General features: G+C 41.0%; 1 protein-coding gene across 4 annotated transcripts in view; it reads right to left on the reverse strand.

Annotated features, from left to right (window-relative positions):
• The window catches only part of ATP10A (ATPase phospholipid transporting 10A (putative)), a 187,926-nt gene that overhangs the window by 4,674 nt on the left and 161,838 nt on the right, over positions 1-21,414 (reverse strand). For 3 of the 4 annotated variants that reach the window (XM_081291317.1, XM_081291319.1, XM_081291316.1), the window contains 6 exons: positions 18,552-18,736; positions 12,331-12,661; positions 10,872-10,948; positions 7,183-7,308; positions 2,258-2,458; positions 31-111 (listed from right to left, as the gene is read on the reverse strand). In XM_081291317.1, the coding sequence (XP_081147443.1) occupies positions 31-111; positions 2,258-2,458; positions 7,183-7,308; positions 10,872-10,948; positions 12,331-12,661; positions 18,552-18,736 (1,001 nt within the window). The remainder of the gene's footprint in view (positions 1-30; positions 112-2,257; positions 2,459-7,182; positions 7,309-10,871; positions 10,949-12,330; positions 12,662-18,551; positions 18,737-21,414) is intronic. The other variant, XM_081291318.1, reaches the window with a different exon arrangement.

Raw genomic sequence — 21,414 nt, forward strand, 5'->3', positions numbered from 1 at the left:
TGGGGAAAACTATGTTGTGTGTCAACTTACCAGGTAAGGAATGAAAAAACAAACCAAGCTCTGGAAGGCAGCATCAACCATGTTTAACCAGAAGGCACGTGGCCGATATTCCTGGAACACAAAAACAAGCACGGAGATTATAGGGAAATGCTCATCTCTTCAAATGATGTTTTCTAGGATGCTGCAGCTCTGAATGCCAAGCATCAGACAAAAAACTTGCTATTTAGGACTTTGGGAAGGTAAGGCTCTAGTTGGTAGATAGAACCCCATTACCCAAATGTTTGCAGAACTGTTTGTAGCTGAGTTGCTCACTGGGATCTTTTGTACCAAGAACACAGGCTACAGTAGTTACAGGTCAACAGTGAAAGAGGAAACTGATTTCTAAATCTTACTAGGGAACATTTCCCTCAAGTAGGAAGAACACTTGACATTCTGGGCATTCTCCCTGATTTGAACCCTTCCATCCCTTCCACTTTGTCAAGGTTTGGTGGTGGGTCCCACAGGGTGTTTCTTAAAGTACATCTTAAATTTTAAAACTAGATGATGGATGTGTCCCAATGTTAAAATAAAAAAAAAACTCTCATTCTGATTTAGCTATGATTTGATCAAGTTGGTAAAAAGTTTAGAGGGGGACCTTTGGGACATGATTAAGAACAGATAAAGACCTCAGTGTGAATACTGATGGCTTTATAAAAAGGAGAGAGATCAGAAGAGACATAGCCACATATTTGCCCTCTGTCCCTTGCCATGTGATGCCATGCGCTGCTTCAGGTTTCTGCCAGCAACAAAGTCCTTACCAGATGCAGCGCTTCAACCTTGGACCTCTAATATTGTGAGTCAAATTAGTAGACTGTCTCAATATTTTGTTACAGTAGCATGTAGCATACTATATACCCATGGGCCAAAATGATCTTGATATTGACAAATGGAATTTTCATTACCTGGGTGATCAAATTTATATTTAACCCACCTAAGTCCTCAAATACCTGGCATGGGCTCTGGCCTACAGGAAATGCAGAAAATCAGAAAGGAGCACATACTAGTACTTAAGAAAAGTGCTGGGTACACTCCTCCTATTGGTTACTTTACTCACAGGACAAACCTGCAGCATCTTTGCCCCATGGCTAGCCAAGGAGACTGAGGCCAGCTAAGGAGATAACTAGTTCTAAACAGAAACCTCTTCATTTGCCTGATCCAGAACCTTGACAACACTGCCCAGCCTGTCAATGTGGAAATCAAATGACCACGGAGGTGGACAGGGGAAGTTAACTTGTAAGTTTTGTAAGTGAACGAACTCTCAATTAGAGATTATTGTATGATAAACGGGGTATGGCATTCTTTTTTTAAACACACAGGGTGCAAACTTGCCAGAGAAGCACTTAAATGGTTTATTTGATGGCTGGCTGAGAATAGCTGGTGGTTAGTGTGTCAATCTTGTGGTGGTGCTGATGCAAACATATATTTACATCTGTTTATTCTTCCAATGGTTAAATGGTTTTCCCTATGGGTCTGTCTTCTTAATCCCATTGGATCATTTTTAAAACAAAAACAAAAAAATTTTTTTTGGCATTCTTTTAGAAAAATTCCTATCTGAACCTCAGTCATTAGATTCAAGGATCTGGGATGGACTTTTCCTTGGGCTTTTGGAAAGAACCAGGGTGGAGATGAAGTCAATATACTTAATGCACACTATCGTTTGGATTTTGAACATTCCCCAAAGGTCGACATATTAAAAGCTTATATAAAGCTTTTAATATGTCGACCTTTGGGGAATGTTCAAAATCCAAAAAACATGGGGTGTTGTGGAATCTTTAAGAAGTTGGGCCTGAGAAGGAGGTCATTGGAGGTCACTGGAGTGTGCCCTTTAAGGGATGGTGGGACTCTAGTCTCTTTCTCTTTGTTTTCTGGCTTCTAATGTTAGCCGTTTCCTCCACCATGTGCTCTCCACCATGTGCTCCCCACCATTGCTACATAGCACCCCCACTGAAAAGTAATGGTTATACTTTATCTTGGACTGGAACCTCCAGACCCATGAGCTAAATAACCGTTTTATTTTATAAGTTAAATATCTCAGGTATTTTGTTATAGAAACTCAAAGCTAGTACTATGGGGTTCAAAGACAGCATCTGTTTTTATCCTTCCATAGGCTGGATTCTAGAATTTTAACGATTTGTGCAAAGTGAGTATTTAAAGGGGACTTGCACTTTCTGGAAGGTGAACATAGAAGCAAAGGGCCAGGAGACTCAGGAAAGCTTACCTCCATATTCTGGCCACTCTTGTAGAGCTGTGGCTTCAAAAGCAGCACATGGGCTGGTACATCCTTGTCCAGCACCCCAGTCACAAGCTGGGGAAGTGACGAGAATAGTAGATTAAAGAAGATTAGATACCATTGGTCAATCATTGCAGATGCAGAGAAACCACAGTAAAACTGGAACCAAAACAGGAGGCCCACGAACATCTGCAATCCAGAAAGGAAAAATGACAACAGGCGATTCTCTAGTTGTCTTTACAGTTAAATTCTGCAGGACCCTTAACTCCCTTAGATGGGAAACTGAAAAGATTAAATTGATAGGCAGCAATTCTTCCAAAGGCAGCCTAATCCTTGAGCCCTGATGTTGGTTTCTGCCTCTGACTGTCCCTCCTCCTCTTCCCCCAACCCTTCTCATTCCCTTAAACATAAGGGACTGGAAGCGGGAATTCAGAATTCACAGGAGCAGTCCTGTGAGGAGTGAAGAGCTGTATAGATCATTAGTATAAAACAAAATCAAGGATTGACAGGGTAGTCTAGGGCTGCTTACATTTCAAGAGGGTTAATTAGCTGCAACCTGTGGCTTCTACCCAGGACTCTCCTCTGCTTATGCTCCAAACAGAACCTACATCTTTGATTTCATTTCCCTCTCTAGTCACACACCCTCTTGATGAGGAACAGCGGGCAATGATTGACTTCTTTTTTTTTTTTTTTAAGAGAGAGTGAGAGAGGAGAGAGTGAGAGAGAGAGAGAGAGAGAGAGAATTTTTAATATTTATTTTTTAGTTCTCGGCGGACACAACATCTTTGTTGGTATGTGGTGCTGAGGATCGAACCCGGGCCGCACGCATGCCAGGCGAGCGCGCTACCACTTGAGCCACATCTCCAGCCCAATGATTGACTTCTGTTGAGGGTAGCACAACAGCAAAGGTCATGATAGTGATAGTTTCACTACCAGGACAGAGCCCTGGCTATCCACTGGGCTCCCTGCTGGTGGGTGGGTATAGGTACCATCTCTGATCTTAACAGCTGGGAAAGTGAGGTCCAGGGAGGTATATTAGTCACCTTAAGCCCATGCTCAGTAGAAGTGGGAGCTGGGCCATTCTCTTCCCACTATTACTACATCACCGAGAATCAGCAGCCCATGGGTAACATGGGAGGCAGGGGGAACAGCAATTTACTGGTTGCAAAGTACTATATTTTGTATCTTAAAATGCCCCCAATGGCCCAGATGTTTATGGTTTGTTTGCCAGCCTGTGGTGCAACTAGGAGGTGGTAGAACGCTTAGAAGATGGGCGAGTGATGGAAGCTAGGTCATTGGGAACATGTCCCTGAAAGGATAACTGGGACCCATATCCCTCCTCTTCCTCTCTTTTGCTTTCTGGCTTCCATGGGGTGAGCAGCATCCTTCGCCACACAGATGTACTCCTGCCACAATGCACTGCCTTGCCATGGGCCCAAAGCAACTCAATCAACTGACCATGGGCTGAATCTTCTGAAACTGTGAGCCAAAATAAACCCATCCTTCTCATGAGTTGTTCATCTCAGATATTTTGTTATAGTAGTGCAAAGCTGACTAACACACAGAGCACTCCTACAATCAGGAGTAACTTGCTTTTGATCCTACTGCTAGTGAGTGACAGAAATGAAGCAGGAACCCCCACCCCCACCCCTGCAAACACCTCATCCACCTGCTCATACCTAGAAGCCTCTGTGTTTGCAACTGCTTCTCTGAGGCCTCACTGTGCTGGGGATTCAATTCTAGCAGGTAAACAAAAAGGAGGAATGAACTAGCAAGGGCATGAACAGTACACCAGCTTTCCTTGGTTATAGTCCCAGGCAGACTTACTCTGAATTAATTTCCTGTACCATTTGGCACATATCATTTCATTGCTATGCTTCAGTTTCCTTGTCCACAACATGGACATAACCAATGATATTTAGCCATGGGATTGTTGTGAGTACTGAAGGACCTACAGCATTTTTAAAGCTCCCACCAAGGCCTGGCACACTGTAGATGCTCACCTGAGGCATGCTGTTATGTCAGTAGGATCACCATTTCCTTAGTTTGAGGTTCAAGCAGGGCTGGTATTCTCACCATTTACAGAAAAGGAAATGGAGCTTCCAAGAGGTGAAATAACTTGACCTTGGTCATTGTATGAGCAATAAACCCAACTTGTTCAACTTGGTTCAAAAGAGAACGTGGTACAGTGGAGGAACACTCTCTAGTGGGCACCACAAAGCCTGGGTTTGGTTCTGAAGCTGCAACTATTGACCCTTTTAACACTGACTCAGTCACAGAGTAACCTCTCTGAGCTTTGGTTTCTTGACCTGAAAGTGGCTTTTTGCGAGATCAGGAGAAATTCTAGTCCATGTGGATGAAACATCTCCTCCAAGTCCTGTTTCCATCTATGGTTGAAATTTCTTACTAGGTAACTTTCCCCTTCCATGCCAACAAGGGATAAATTAGGAACTTTTCATTGACTTTCTTCCCTTTCTTCCTCCCACAGGTGACTCTCTTGCACTCACCCCCACAGGCTCGGCCTAATGAGTCATCCTCGAGCAAATGGAGTCAAGGAAAAGAGGAAGAAAAGTACTTAGATAATTGAGTTTTTTTTTTTTTTCCTGTACTACCAAAGAGCTTTGTTCACAAACCACTGTTACCATGGAAACACTTCTTCTTTGCTCTTTATTGGGAAGGAAGGCCAACTTATTCTTAAAACTAATGAATCTCTCATGATAGAAAGCAGAGTGATTCTCCTTAACTCCTCATGTAGACAAATGTTTGTTGACAAAGGCCCTTCATCTTATATGGAATAGAAACAGGTGCCACTTTGCCCTCCCTGGTCCTCCAACAAGGACAGCTTCATCATGACAAGCAGGGGGTTTTGCCCATCCTAAGTGGCCACTCTGGCTTTTGTTTGCATTTAAAATGTTGAGTGGCTTGGCCTATGTCTTTGTTGCTATTCTCTTAATCTGAGAAATTTTAATTGGGAATTAAACTGAGATTGCTAGCTGAATTCCCAAAATTCCCAAAATTTTCCCCCTCCTTGAGCCCCCAGAAAAAAACACCCAAAGAAGGCAACTACAGATGGTCCTGAACCTACCATGGTTCAACTTAGCATTTTTTTTTTTTTTTTACGAAAATGTTGAGAAAGCAATATGCCTTCAGGAGAAACCTAACCTTAAATTTTGAATTTGGATCTTTGCCTGGACTAGGAATACGTGGTCCTCTCTTCTCAAAATGCTGGGCAGTGGCTTTGAGCTGGAGCTCCAATCAGCCATGAAATCACAAGAGGAAACAGCAAAAGCTCTGCAGTGTGCTGTGCAGCTAAGCTATGATGTTACGTAGGTTAGGAGTATTCAGTGTGTTTTCAAATTGGGATATTTTCAACTTGCAGTAAGTTTACTGGGAGAGTTACTCCATGATATGCTTAGGAGCATTTGCAACTTGCTATTGTTCCTACTGCTAGTGAGTGACAGAAATGAAGCAGGAACCCCCACCCCCACCCCTGCAAACACCTCACCCACCTGCTCACACCTAGGAGCCTCTGTGTTTGCAACTGCTTCTTTGAGGTCTCACTGTGCTGGGATTCAATTCCAGCAGGTAGGCAGAAAGGAGAAATGAACTAGCAAGGGCAGGAACAGTATACCAGCTTTCCTTGGTTATAGTCCCAGGCAGAACTCTGAATTAATTTCCAGGCCCAAACCTATCCAATTAGACATGCCATGATTGGTTCTGATCATCTGTATTCATTTGCTAGAAGACATTTTGAAAATCAGGAAAGAGTGAGTGAGTGGGAGAGGATGGGAATGGAAAGGTAGGTGTCAGCCTCCGGAACAAACCATTATGAACATGAACAAAGGGTATGCTGATGTCAATTTAAAGTTAGCATGGAGATTTCAAATGGAATTAGAAAAATATATACTTTTTAACTTATTTTATTCTTTTTTCAGAAGACTACAGGATAATCTTGACATTGGATTTTTGATGTCTAGACAGCTAGATTTTTGTATCTACCCTGGAAGGTCATTTGTCCCAAGAGTTTGTTTAGTACTTGTTATACTGGGTGTAAGCGCTCAGAGGCAGGACCACTGAGCAGCAACCTAGCAACTTTTCAGCAGAGTATCTGGAAATCTTTCATCAGTGGGGCAGGATTCTGTGACAGTCTTGTGATCCATCCTGCAGGACTATGTAGAAAGCATTCTAAAGACTTAGCAGTGAAGGAACTAAGATGAACATTAAAATTCAGATGAAATGGATAAAACAGGGCACTGTATTCACTCCCTAGACAGAAAGAATGATCTGCAGCCTATCTGGCCTGGGCAAGACTTCACTGAAGGGTCAGTTTAGCTATAGACAGAGCTGGCCACAAGGGGGCGTGTCAGCCCTGCAAGCCCAGAAAAGTGTGGTGGCCTCTTTTCTGCCTGGCCTAAATCTGTACAGCTTTGACCTGGAGACTCACTGACAGGCCTGGGATGGGTGTGTCTCCAACAGATACAATTGAATATTGGAATCCTACTGTGACCAAGTAACCTTATGATCCCAAGACTACCAAGCACACTTCTACTAATTCTTTGATCTTCCCTATCTGCTCTAGAGAAAGTAGGGTGTCTATAATAGAAGCACACTCCTGAGAAGCAAATATACAAAGTGACTCAGATTCCAATATTCAATCACATGAGGACCCTCTTGTTCCCAGGACCTTCTCCCTCAGAAGTGCAGCTTCTCTCATGTGCCCATGAGTTGGTTTTCTGAGCTTACAGGGTGCAAATCCAGACAAGGACTGGAGGACTGAGGGACATTCACAGAAGCTGAGGAGGATGGAATGACAAGAGGCCCTGGGGTGACTTACAGGTCTCATTTAGGTGATGATTCTAAATATGCCAGGCCTTTTAATTAAGAAACTCTAAAGCCCAGTATCTAATACCTACTGTGTTTTTGTAGAAGAAATACAGCACCATGTTGGCCAGTCGGGAGTAGCACCAATGTCCATGGACAATTAAGAGTCTCTCCAAGTACCGGAATCTTGGCACTGCAAAGTCACTGGCCATCACTGCCTTGAAAGGGAGAAGAATTCCCATTATTGGTGATGCCTCACACAGCATAAGGTCTGTCTTACCTATCCCAAATGCAAGGCAAAATATGGAAGGAAAAATCCAGCTTCAAACACCGTTAAGTGTGACTTGACCATTGTCTCCTTCATCATCTCTTTTCATTAAAAATGTTCAATCTCAATAAATCAGGGATATCACTTTACAGGATTAATTTAAGGCTTCAAACATGAGATATGTAACTGATGGGTTTAAAAAGATTTTGCCTTTTTTTTAAAAATAAGTCCCTGCTGGGTTTTTTTCCTTTATTTATTTTTGATTGGTGATTTATGAATATACATAAAAGTGGAATTAACTATGGCATTATTTATACATGCACATAGTTCCATGCTATCTTTTAACAACCCACAAACTGCAGATGCATGGAATTTTCCCACTTTTCTCCATCCCTGGATGTCATATTCCTCTAAACCACACCATGATCTCAACCCAAAGATCAACCATAGTTGTCCTTTTTGTTTGGTCACCCTGAAAGTACATTTTGCTTTATTCTCCCCAGAAGAATAAATAGGCATTTTACTGTATTATTTAATAAAAATTGACAAGAAAATATCTGCATATGTTTAGCACACACACACAAATCCAAATATTTACCATTCCATTATTTGAATCTGCAGATGAAGAACCCGTGGATATGGAGGACCAAGGGTAAATCTATCTTGGACCTAATCTCAGCAGTTCCCTCACCCTCATCTGACTTCAGTCACTATTTTGCTACTTGTACAATTTTCTTCCTCCAGGAAGTTTAAAAAGAAATAAGTTTGACTTACTTTTGCCTATTCACGATATCCAGCACAGCACCATGCAAATGGTGGAAGCTCAAGAAACATTTGTTGGGGGAGGGTGGGGACCATGGGTGGAATGAAGGAATTTTGGATTGGTGAAAGGGGAGGGAGTGTAACAGGGGGGAATGTGGGTATGAAATATGGTGGAATGAGATGGACATCATTACCCTAAGTACATCTATGAAAACACAAATGGTATGACTCTAATTTGTGTACAACCAGAGAAATGAAAATTTGTGCTCCATATACATATTATGAATGGAAAAGAATTCTGCTGTCAAGTATAACAAATTAGAATAAATAAATTTTAAAAAAGAAACATTTGTTGATTGAACAAAATGAATAATTTTTTAAAAACTTTTTCAGCATTTCTCTGTTTTCACGATTTCTAGTAGTGAAGAGCTGACTAGGGCAGTGCCTGTCAATCTTACATGCAGAGAAACTTAACAAGTAAATATCTTTTGTATTAAAGACCCTAATGTTAAGCAAGTGTCTGGGGAGAGGACACAGCTGCCACCACTGCTCCTTTACTCAAGGTAAGGAGCACAAGCCTCCTCTATGGGGATCTCTGACTCAAATCATGTGAGCAGTGATGGAACACCTGAGCCATAGTGCATTTGCCTTGAAATGCAGCTTTGGGAAGGTGTAACTTCTAGGTACAGTGTTGCTGAAGGCTTCCATATTTATTTAAGCTACTTTCTAATTTTACATACTGATACTTCTTACAGTTCTAAGTGTTCAGGTTTACAGGTGAATATGACCTGTGTCTTGCATTTTAGTCCAGTAAATGAAGGGAAACTATGCTGAATCCTTGCTGTGGTGGCAGCAGCATCAGAGGTTGGGGTGGAGCCACTGAGGATAAGCAAGGATAATCAGCAGTGGAGAGGGCAATAGAGATATGCATCTCTGAGATGCTTGGTCTTTGTGGGCTTACTGGCCTACCATATTTGTGGAGCAGCCCCTGCAACCAAGTCCTGAGTAAGAACTAAGATTACAGAACAATCACAACATCTACCATCCTGGTTTTAGTGGAATTTCCAAAATAGCTCAGAGGCATTTGCAAAGCCACTTTAATAGAGGGATAAACACTGTGTTTATTAATAGATTTGGGGGTAAGTAGGAGCCCAGAAGGCTGGGGATTCAGGTGGGCTACCTTAGCTCTAAACAAACAGGGTTCCTTCTCCAAAGACAATTTAGAAGTCTATCTTGCAGCCCATGGACCTATTTTGATTTCTGGATGGTACTGGGAATTGAGCCTCAGGATCTTGCACATGCTAGACAAGGGCTCTACCACTGATTTATACCTCCAGCCCCTTTCTGTCCCTTTTGACAGAGTGTTTAGACTGACTCCACTGAGGACAGGATTGTATCTGATGGACTCTGCATCTTTAAGTCTGTACCTGACAAAAGTGAGGTCTGAATGAATAATTTTTTTGAGAGAATGAATAATGGAATAAATGAATTAAAGAACACATAAAGCATTTAAACCCTTACATATTGACAGGAAGTGGTTTAGAGATATTTGCTTTGAAGTCTTTAAGAATTGGTTTGGGTAACTGATGATCTAAGTTTGTGAACTTTTCAATCTTCTATAGTCAGTCTTCCTATTGTGATTTTTGCATATGCAGACTTAAACAACTGGAGATGGAAAATATTTGGGGGAAAAACTACATCTGTACTGAAAATGTACAGATGTTTTCTTGTCATTATTCCCTAAACAATGCAGTATTAACAGCTATTTACTTAGCATTTACATTGTACTAGGTATTAGAAATAAGCTAGAGATGATTAAAGTATGGGAGAGAATTGTGTAGATTATATGCAGATATTACACCATTAATGTAAAAGATTTGGTCATTTGTAGATTTTTGTGTTCACTGGGGATTTGGGAACCAATTCCCCATAGACACCAAGGTGTTTCCAACTAGAGACCTTCCATCTGACTGTTATTTTTACATCAAGAAAGAAAATGAATGATCTCTGCACAGGCCTGGCACATAGTAAGTACTTAATAAATAACTGTGATTTGAATGAATGAATGAGTGAATGATTTAACCAACGAATACATGGTGACCAACATCCTGATTTTTAGAAAAACATTCAATGAATGGTTTTCAGAAGTCTCCACTGAATTAAAAAATGTTATGATTCAAATTTGGTCAGATGCAGGAAATTGTCATAATACTGTATCCAAAAGAAACACATTTTTAATTAACTCATGTGTTCAACTTCTGGAACACTGAGAACTGACACAGTGACAAATGAAAAATGCAGAGCTGCATTTCCATGGGAGTCAAGGTGGCTACCTTCCAATTTTATGGTGACACCAGGTTTCAACAGCACTACAACAAAGGCCATTTTTCAAATGCTGTCACTTGTGTTTGGGAACAGTAAATAAGTGCTTCCTAGGGATGAGCCATCATGAGCCAGGGAGAAGGCAATGACTCACTTTGCCTCTCTCAGAACCTCTGATTCCCCCAAAATATACTCTGGTAGACACAGGCAGATATGTTTATGGCACGTTGTTTCATAAATATGGAGAGTGACATTCCACCTCATCTTCTCCCTCTGGCTTAGCAGAAGGTGAACATCAGGTGTACTGAAGCCAAATCCCCTAGCTTCATGAGACAGCCCAGGGGAAGTCCGGGAAAGCTCATGGCAAGACAGTATAAGAGGCCAATGGAGGCCACTTGGTGCCTAGGGACAGCCCCAACTGGTCTTTACCTGCATGCCCTCCTGGCCTGATATGCCCACACCCACGTCTGCCACCTGGATCATGCTGACATCATTGGCTCCATCACCTAGAAACAGCACAGGTGGGAAGAATCATTTGAGATGAGATGTGCAGAATCTAGTGGACCTGATGGATCTTCTTGGGGTCCCCACTGGACTGAGTCCTGTGAAATAGTATTAGGGAAGATCAGGGAAAAGAGTACAGCACCTTCCCTGGGAGAACTGAGTTAAGCAGTCGGAGCAAACCATAGTAAGACATCTGAACTGCCAGCCACAGCAGAAATCAGGCTAGTACCGAATTACCTTCTAATTTAGTGTTCCCTTTTCAATGTCAGTTCCTACAGAGCCCTTAATATATGTTGGGTACAATGAAAGATGCTATCATTTCATCATTATTATAGTTACTCAACTACTGCAGCCAGGTAGCCAAGGCTACTCCAAGTCATACTCTCCCAAGCAGTTTTCAAAACAAGGTGAAGAAGTGTACACCATACAGCTCTTTTTGCATATTGATAACCAGCCAGCATATTAACTAATGTGTGTACCTTGCGGCCCATTTATTTCATCAAGTTGCTGATAGACAAATGTATAGGAACACATGGATAAGTCGGGCCCCTCAACACCTTTAGGAAAGGACAAGCAGGGACATAGAGTAATTATCACTCAGTAACAGTGACCATTCTTGGAACTGGGAAGCAGAACAGCCCAGATCACAGCAATACTAATAATAAAAGGTGCAGATATACAAATTTGGAGTGTTACATAATATGGAAAGTCACCACCACTGTGTCACTGGAGAAGAACCTGGAAGGTTCTCCAGGCCAGTAGAACCTGCAAGGAAAAGTTCCATTATATACACAGTCAATCCTTAAGTAAATGATGTAAAGTAGTATAGCCATTTATATCTGATAATGGATTTATTTAATGAAATGATTGTCTTAGAACAGTCAGCACAGTTGAGCTATGGGAATTCTGATCATCACTTGTCTGGGTCCTTAAAGCATTGTAGAGCCTTGGACCCCAGCAGCTGCATGGAGACCAGAAACCCCTGCGCCTGTCTCTTCCCTCTTTCTTAGTTGGCCTGGGTTAACACTGATCATGTAGACCCCTCACTTTTTCCAGGACTGCCTGGGACAGGCAGGTCTCTAATGTTCTGTCTCCCAAGAAACTGTGTAAATACCATCTTCTAAATTAGCAATGTACTACCAACTTCATGACATGTACCTGTACCTACCACTATATTTTGTGGCTTTCCATTGTAAATTTTTATATTTGGAACATGTTGCTCACTTTATCACATAGAGTATGATTTTATAAATGAAAAACAATGAAGAGAAATGCTTTTCCCATGTTATGGTTTTCCAAGGGAGAGTATTAGATAGAAATGAGACTGCTTGGGAGAAAGCAGTTGGGGGAGATGGGCCCCTGCCTGGTCAGCCTGGATACTTGCCTATTGCCAGGGTCATGGCCTTCAGCTTGCTTCTGACCAGCTTTACCACCATACTTTTCTGCAGAGGGGTTGACCGACAGCAGAGAACTGAGCGGCACTGCTTGGCGAGGAAAAGAAATTTGTCCTCCAGGTTTTTCTCAAGGGCATAGGCCAAACTTCTTCCATCAATCACAAGGCTTGGGCTGGGGCCAGAGACAGTGGGTGTGGTGGAGGCCAGGTACAGAGGGGAGAATCCCACATTCACAGAGCTTTCGGTCTTCTCAGGGGGCCTGTGGGAACCCCTGGACTGCACGTGGTGCAGACACTGATCCAGCAGGGCTGCACAGGCTTCCTGAAAAAGACAGGAGACGGCAGCAGTTCACTAGGGACCACACCACAGACCCAAGTCACCTGCCTCAACATATCTGAGCTGATGATCCTTCTAGGACTCCAGACTGGAGTATCTGGCTGCCTAAAAGGCTGCCCTCCAGAAGCTAAGTACAGCTGAAGAGCATGACTTTCAGCACAGAAGAGAGTGCACCACGTTTCTGTGAAATTGTAGTTTATCACCCATCACACAGTGAAAAGTTCTGAATGGAGTATCTTCACTTGGAGACATTTGGCTGTATTTGTAGCTACTTAGGGTGAGGATCCCCACCTGCATGTCTCTATACTTCCCTGAGGCCCTTGCCTAACTCTTCTTCTTTCCTTCTAAGCTACCAAGAATTGGATGAAAAGCTCTTTCAAAGAACTTTGAAAGAGTTTTAAGCTTTAGAGTGATTAACCCCTAAATATGTTGTAATTATCAGTGTTCTTTCCAATTCCACAAGGAAAAGAAATTTAATAAATCATAATTATTGAGGTTTTTAATTGGCTGTGTCCTTCCAAACCTGGATCTGAATTCGAGAGAGAGGAGGAAAATCTACGTTAGGAATCAGGGACAGGAATGGAGCCCCAGAAGGGACGATTACTTCTGGGAACAAACACAATGTGAGGAAGTGCTGAGTAACTCCTGGTCCTCCATAGTGAGCTACTGGCTTAGGGATCAACTCCTGGCAACATACTATGGAAATCCAATTGTGTTCAACCAATGCTTATCAAAGACGTATTGTATCCAGAAAACAAAGCAAAACTAGAGGAAAACAGAACGAGAAAGGATAGTTAAAGGATAGTTTTTGCCTCTTGGATGAGAATCAAGCAGCTAGTAACACAAAAACTCATGACTCTAGCAAGTCAAAGACGGGCATGTTCAAAGCTGATATTGGAGATGTGAAAATTGGAGTTGGAGAAATATGCTTCTAGGATGGATAGAGGGACATGGTGGTAACTGGGGAGGCTTTGAAGCACTTTGAATTCTTGGTCCTAGCACAAAGCACTATTCTAGGCTAAGTCTAGGTAGGATGAAACAAACACTCCATCCATCTCATCTCTCCCTTGAATGCACTATAATAACAGGACAGAATACAAAAAGAAACTATTTGTGAACTCTGAAAGTAAAAAGTAAATAGTAGCAGTTAGATTGGGGAAAGACTAACATGCTAAGGTCAGGGAATGGGTATTGGGTTTTCCATCTTTTTTTTTAAATATTTTTTTAGTTGTCAATGGACCTTTATTTTATTTACTTACATGTGGTGCTGAGAATTAAACCCAAGGCCTCACACATGCTAGGCAAGCGCTCTACCACTGAGCCACGACCCCAGCCTGAGTTTTCCATTTTTATTTATTTATTTATTTATTTATTTATTTATTTTGGTAATCCCTGCATGGCCCAAGTTACCAGGGAACTTGAAATGGGTGTCAAGGATAGAGGACAGAGGACAGCTCCAGGAGAAGCCCCCTGGTTCTGGCTTGAGGAGAAAAAAAAACCCCAAAACAAATAAAAGACAAGGAATACCTAATGCTTAGTGGGACCATCTCCTGTCAAAGACTGAGGGAAATGAGCCTTTTTTTTTTTTTTTTAATCACAGAACTGTGGTGTCAAGAGGACATGATAACGTCTGCCTTTATTGTTTCTGTCCTACCTTGGATGCAGGTGGAGGTGTGGGAAATAAAGGGCAGAATAAGGTAGCTCAGACACCAGTCTTCTAGACTGAATAGGGGAGTCCCTAGGGAACCAGAAAGTACTGGAAAGATTGTAAAGAGGGATTGGGCTAACTGATCCCATAATGCTGTTTATGAATTCCTGGGTTCATCCATAAGCTGTATACACATGATAATAACCCTAAATGTAACAATGCCTTTGAAAATTAAACTCTCACACAGACTGCCACCCTAGTTCCAAATTGACCTCTGGAGGGTAAAAATACAGATTCTAAGAGGGATGCTAAGAGCACAACAAAGGCTAAACAAATTTACCACTGAATCCAACACCTGGAAGCTGTTCAGGTGTTGATCATCTGTTGATCAGACACACACACACACACACACACACACACACCAAAATCTGTATCCTCCACAGAAATTAAAAATAACAAGAGGTTCATAATATAGTATTTAAAACACCCATGATATAATCCAAAGCTTCTCCATGTTCAAAGAACCAGGAAAATATCAGATTATGGTAGAAAAAGACAACAGAAGACAGCAAAGATGCTGAAGTGATCTGACAAGAGCTTGAAAACAGCCATTATAAAAATGTTCCAAGGGCTGGGGATGTGGCTCAAGCGGTAGCGCGCTCGCCTGGCATGCGTGCGGCCCGGGTTCGATCCTCAGCACCACATACCAACAAAGATGTTGTGTCCGCCGAGAACTAAAAAATAAATATTAAAAAAAAATTCTCTCTCTCTCTCCTCTCTCACTCTCTCTTTAAAAAAAAAATGTTCCAAGAAGTAAGCATGAACATTGTGAGGTGAACAGAAAAATACAAACCAACAAAAAAACAAAACTATAAACAACAAACGGAAAGACCAAATAGAAGCTTTAGAATCCTGAGTGCATTAACCAAAATGAAAAGCTCACTGAATTCTAAACAATTTACGTAGCTACTCTGTCCTCCAGGAGGCAGGCTGTAAGTCCACACTCCTTAAGGGTGAGTTCTACATAGTGATTTCCTTCCCGAGAGCTCAGCATAGAAAAGGGCACAAGAATAAGTTTACAGTGACAAACCTGACAGACACCAAGTCAACATCACAGTGATATCACAGTGATGTGATGTGATGAGATGAAAATGGGACTTTATGTCCTTGTGCTTCCCAAACTCCACTCTAGTCAGAGAGAAAACATCAGACACATCCCATTATAGTGACATTCTATAAGATACCTCGCCAGGAGTCTTCAAAACTGCCAACGTCAGCAAAAACAGAGTATAAGAAACTGTCACAGCAAAGAACAGTCAAGGAAGACATGATAAATAAATGTAATATGAGATCCTTGGGGCAGAGAAGGGACGTTAGGCAAAACTACGGCACTCTGCATGTAGTGTGGACTTCAGTAAGTAATAACAGACTAATATTGGTTCATGAATATAATAAACATACTACGCTTGTGTAAGTACATCAGAGACAAACTGGGTGTGGTTATGGGTACTCTCTGTAGTCTTTCCAACTTTTCTGTAAATACAAACACATTCTATATACTAAGCTAATTTTTAAAAATTCACCAAATGGGCTTAGTAGTAGAAAGAAGGTAATAGGAAAATTTCAGTGAATTCAAAGATAGATGAATAGGAATTATTCAACCTAGACAACAGAGAAAAAAATTAAAAAGAAAGAAAAACAAAAGCAAAGAAATCCCCACGATCACTGAGGCCATATCAAAAGACAGAACATTCACGTCAACCAGGTACCAGAAGAGGAAGACAAAGTACAGAAAAGACATTGAAGAAATAATGGCTGAAAAGACCTCCAACTTGGTAAAAGATCTGAGAAGATAATCAGATCCCAGAGTATAAATCAAAAGCAAATCATGTTGAAACACGTCATAATCAAACTGCTTAAAACAGAAGACAAGGATAAAGTCTAGCAGCAGCTAGGTAAAAACAATTCATTAGTTCAAAGATAACAGTGATTCAAATGACTATGATTTTGTATTAGAAACTATGGCGTCTGGAAGGAGAAATATTTTTCACATGTTAAAAGAAAAGAACTGCCATTTCAATTTTCTGTATGTAATGAAAATATCCTTCAGGAATAAAGATGAAATAAAGAACGTTCTTCAAACAAAAGGGGGATTGTGCCACAAGGCAACTTGAGAAGTCTTGTTTGTTGACTCCTAATATACAAGAATTGAGCCACCCCTTTTACAACCAAATGTCATTGGCATTTGTAGAAGACACCACAAATGGATCATGCAAGCATTCTTTCCAAGGAACAAAACAATTGCCAAGAGAGAACATACTGTGGGTCATTAAAAAGAAAAACAGGCTGTTGCATGCCTGTAATCTCAGGGATTCAGGAAGCTGAGACAGGTGGATCACAAGTTTAAGGAAAGTCTGGGCAACTTAGTGAGACCCTTCCTCAAAATAAAAACTAATGAGGACAGCTGGGGTTGTGGTGAAGTGGTAGAGCGCTTGCCTAGCATGTGTGAGGCACTGGGTTCAATTCTCAGCACCACATATAAATAAATCAATGAATAAACTTAAAGCCTATCAATGTCTAAAAAAAGATTTACCCACCCCCCCTCCAAAAAAAAAGAAAACTAATGAGGGCTGGACATGTAGCTCAGTGATAGAATGTCCCCAAGGTTTGATCCCCAGTATGGCAAAAAAATAAAATAAAATAAAATAAAATAAAAATAAATTTCAAAAAGTCAAAACCGTAAAAATGCAAGCCTAACCACAATGGAATTAAACTGGAAATCAATAACAGCAAGATAGGAGGAAATTCTCCAAACACTTGGAAATGAAAAAACAAAAACCATAATGCTTGTAAATAATCCATGAGTCAAACAGTAAGCCCTAAGGAAAAAAAATTAAAAACTGTCTTGAACTGTATGTAAATGAAATCACAGCTCTTTAAAATTGTGAGATGCAGATAAACAGTGCCTACAGAAAAAATTATAACCTATATTGCTTATATTAGAAAAGAAAAATGTTCTCAAATCAGTAACCAAAGAATTCATTTTGAGAAACTAGAGTAAAATAAAAGCAAAACAAGCAAAAAAAAAAAAAAAAAAAAAAAAAGGAAATAACAAAGAGCAGGTATCAATAAAACAGAAAACAGAGAGGGAAATAAATCAACGAAACCAAAACATGTCCTTTGAAAAGGTCAATATAATTTGATAGGCTAGTACCAAAACTGACCAAAAGAAAAGAAGCAAATTACCTATATCATAAATTACTGATCCCACAGACATTAAAAGATAACAGGGTAATGCTATGAACAAGTGACTCTCAGTGTCAGTGTTCTGAGGTCTTGACACTTGAAGGTCTGGATGTGGAAGTGAGAAAGGAAGGCCGAATCTGTGTATGAGTCCCAAAGAGACTGTGGGAGCCTTCACCACTCTGAGAAGGCCAGGGAAAAATGAAGTGGATACAGCGAGACAGCTTGCTGCTCCATCACAAAACTGTGAGCCAGCATGAGAACATCCTCTGAGGGGAGCTCAGATGTGGAATGAGAGCCTAGATTGTGACAGTACATGAAGTAGATACTTGCTACATACTTGAGGATTTAAACAGATACATGTGACCTGACAACAAAAATGTTTAATGCCTGTTGGGGCATCCAGGAGACAGTTAATAATCCCAGGGAAGTCAGTGCTATCCTGACCCCACTTTTTACATACTTAACCTCATAAAAAAAATTCTGATATTGTCAACAAGAGTAGTATGTTGGTAAAAGAGGCTCCACTTTGGATAATGGTCCATCACATTCTACCATTATCCAAAGGACGTGTGTGAAGACACAAATTATTGTGGACATACTTTATATACAATCAGAGATACGAAAAATTGTGTTCTATATGTGTAATAAGAATTTTAATGCATTCTGATGTCATTTATTTAAGAAAAAAATCAATAAAAAAAGAGGCTGCACTTTGCACTAGCAAAATTCAGATGTGTATTCCTTTGACGCCAAGAAACTCCAGCAAATGCCACATCTTCCAAGGCAATGACAAGCACATCTTAAGTCCCAGAAACATGACACAGGTGCTAAGAGGGATATATAGTGGGCAAGGGTCCTTCTCACAGTAGTTGACAGAATGGAAGCTTTCCAGGTGGTCTTCCAACAAGAGTCCTGCTATGGTGGTCCCACAGGACACGAGGCCATCCCAAGAGGAACAAAGGTTTCCTGAAATCCACCTACCTGGGATTCGGCGTTTAGGGTGATGACTTCTTCATCATGGTCCAGAAGTTTGCAGGCATATGCAATGTTAATGGCTGTTTCTTGTTTGTCACCAGTGAGAACCCAAATCTGTAGGCCTGCTTGACGCAATTTAGTGATAGTTTCAGGGACTCCATCCTGTAGGCGATCTTCAATTCCTGTGGCACCTGGTCAAATGGGCAATAGTGTGAGTGAGCCCTCTCTTCACATGTCTCCAACTCTTGATGGGATTCAAATCCCATACACCAAATACACCAAAGACAGGTGACAGCACATCCCTATTGCTGGGAGCTGCTCGGGGCTCAGCTACCAGTTGCATCTGACGTCTAATGGCAGGAAGTGCCTTTTGGAAGCACACATTGATGATTCACCACTTCAGGGCAGTGGTGGACACTTGTGATAGCTCTCTTGATATGACTCAGTCAAGAATGTGTAGGAGGAACAAACAAAAAGGAATACTGAGCATAATTGTGTATACTTACAACAAAGAACCTTGAATTCTTTCTGACTATCAGGCAGCTAACTTGTAACTTTACAGATAGCTTGAAAACAAACCTCATGGTGAGGTGATAGAAATGACCATATTTTGAGGGATTTTTTTTGTTTTTTAAGTCTTAGAAATTACCCCTCCCATGGAAAGCTTCTAGTAAATGAAATCCACACGTTTGTTCTCAATAGTATTAACCATTTTCTATCAAAACAGATGGCAAGGGCAGACACATTATTTAAATCTTGAAACCAACCTTATCCTGAAAAAGAATTTTTTTTTTTTGCACAATCAAAAAATTAAGAGGTAGCCTTATTGGTCTCACCATGTTAGGAAAAATAATACACTATAGGTTGAATATCCCTAACCAGAAAAATATCCAAAATGCTCTAAACTATAAAACCTTATGAATGCTAACATGATGCTACATGGAAAATTCCACACCCATCCTCAATATGACAGGACACAGCCAAAATGCAGGTGCATTAAAAATAATATATGAGATTATCCTCAAATTATATGTATAAGGCATACAGTATAAAAAACATAAATGAATTTCAGTTTTCATCTTGGGTCCCATCCCCAAGGTATTTCATTATGTGCATGTAAGTATTTCAAAACTGAAAAATACTTAAAATCCAAAACATTTTGGATCCCAAGATTTTGGATAAGGGATGCTGAATCTGTATTCAGTGCAGAAATGTGCTTGGGCCTGCCTCCATTTTTTTCGTGTTTTAGCTTTCTTTGCTGCATTAGAAGTGAGCACTAGCCCAAGTACTCCTGGGCTGTAGCCCTGGCTGAGGGCTCTTAGCCATTCCTGCTTCAGTCCTTCATGACACACTGTTCCCTGTGCTGGGACACTACTATGCACTCCATGTCTGTGTCCCCCACCTACCCAGATTCACAAGTTGAAGCACTAATTCGCAATGTGATAGGGTTAAGATATAGAGCCTTTGGAAGGTGATTAGGTTTAGATGAAGTCATGAGGATGCAGTCCCTGATGGCATTAGTATCCTATTTTTAAAAGGTACCAGAGAAATCATCTCTCTTTACTATGTGAAGACACAGAGAGAAGGCAGCTGTTTGCAAACCAAGAGAGCCTTCAACAAACAATGGATTTGCTGGTGCCTTGATCTTAGACTTCCAGCCTCCAAGACTGTAAGAAGTAAACATTTGTTTACTTAGACTGGGTGGCTTAAACAATGGTCAAAACAAATTAAGATGTTCTTGCCCTTTCTTCTCCTAGAATGAACAAGTTGGCAGGCATAGGAAAGGGGAAGACAGAATCAAGGTATAATATACAATATTTCTTAAATATACATTTGGATATACTTTTAAAAAATCACATACTTATGTAACCAGCCCTAAGCTCAGGAACCAGAATGTCACCAGCCCCTCAGAATCCCCTTGGAGGGAAGTGTGGCTGGTCTTTGCTCTTGCAGCTCAGGTAACCTATGAAGTAAATCAGATCTGCCTCCCACTCTATGGATGTACTAAAAGTCTAAGTGGGAACTTGCAAAGGGTCCAGAAAGGAAGAAAAGACATTTTACCAAAGCTCTACTCTTATTTGAATCTTAAGAGTTCCCATAGGAAGGAGACCAGGCAGAGTATGGGGCCTAAGACCTGCTGGAGAATGAAGCCACATATGTTATGCTCTGTACTCACTGTGAGCATACACCTGGCCACTCAGGCACTAGAAAGGCATTTGGTCTTGGCCTCTCTCCCCACCCCAAGTCCTCTGGATCTAGCAGGAGGAAAGAACATGTGTGGCCTGAGTCTCTGAAGGGTCATTCTTTCTGTGATATATTCCTTGACATCTGAAGAAAGAGGGAGGGATGACTTTGCTTGCCTCCCTGTATCACAGAACCTCATTTATACTTAATGATAAAAATAATGATTATCTAGTAATCATAACAATAGCTAACCATGATGGATTACTGTTAGCTAAGATAATGTTTCTCCTACAGTGCTTGTTATGTATATAACTTGTTAAAGTTTACATACTGAATGTCCCCAAAAGGGCATGTGTCAAAGACGTGGTCCCCAGCCCATGGTGCTATGAAAAAGTGGTGGGGCCTTGAAGAGTTTATACCTACTATTAGAAAGGTGTGCTCTTAAAGGGAATACTGAGACCCCAGCCCTTTCTTTCTTTTTTTTTTTCTTTTTTTACTTCTTGGCCACCATTAGGTGAGCAGTGTCCTCTGCCATGCACTCCCACCAAGATGTACTGCTTTGCCACAGGCACAAAGACAATAGGCCAAGCATCCATAGGCTGAAACCTGAAACTATGAGCCAAAATAAACCTTTCTGCCTTCTAAGTTGATTATCTCAGATATTTTGTCACAGCAATGGGGGAAG

Source organism: Spermophilus citellus (assembly GCF_964194105.1).
Source record: "Spermophilus citellus genome assembly, chromosome: 4".
Lineage (NCBI taxonomy): Eukaryota > Metazoa > Chordata > Mammalia > Rodentia > Sciuridae > Spermophilus > Spermophilus citellus.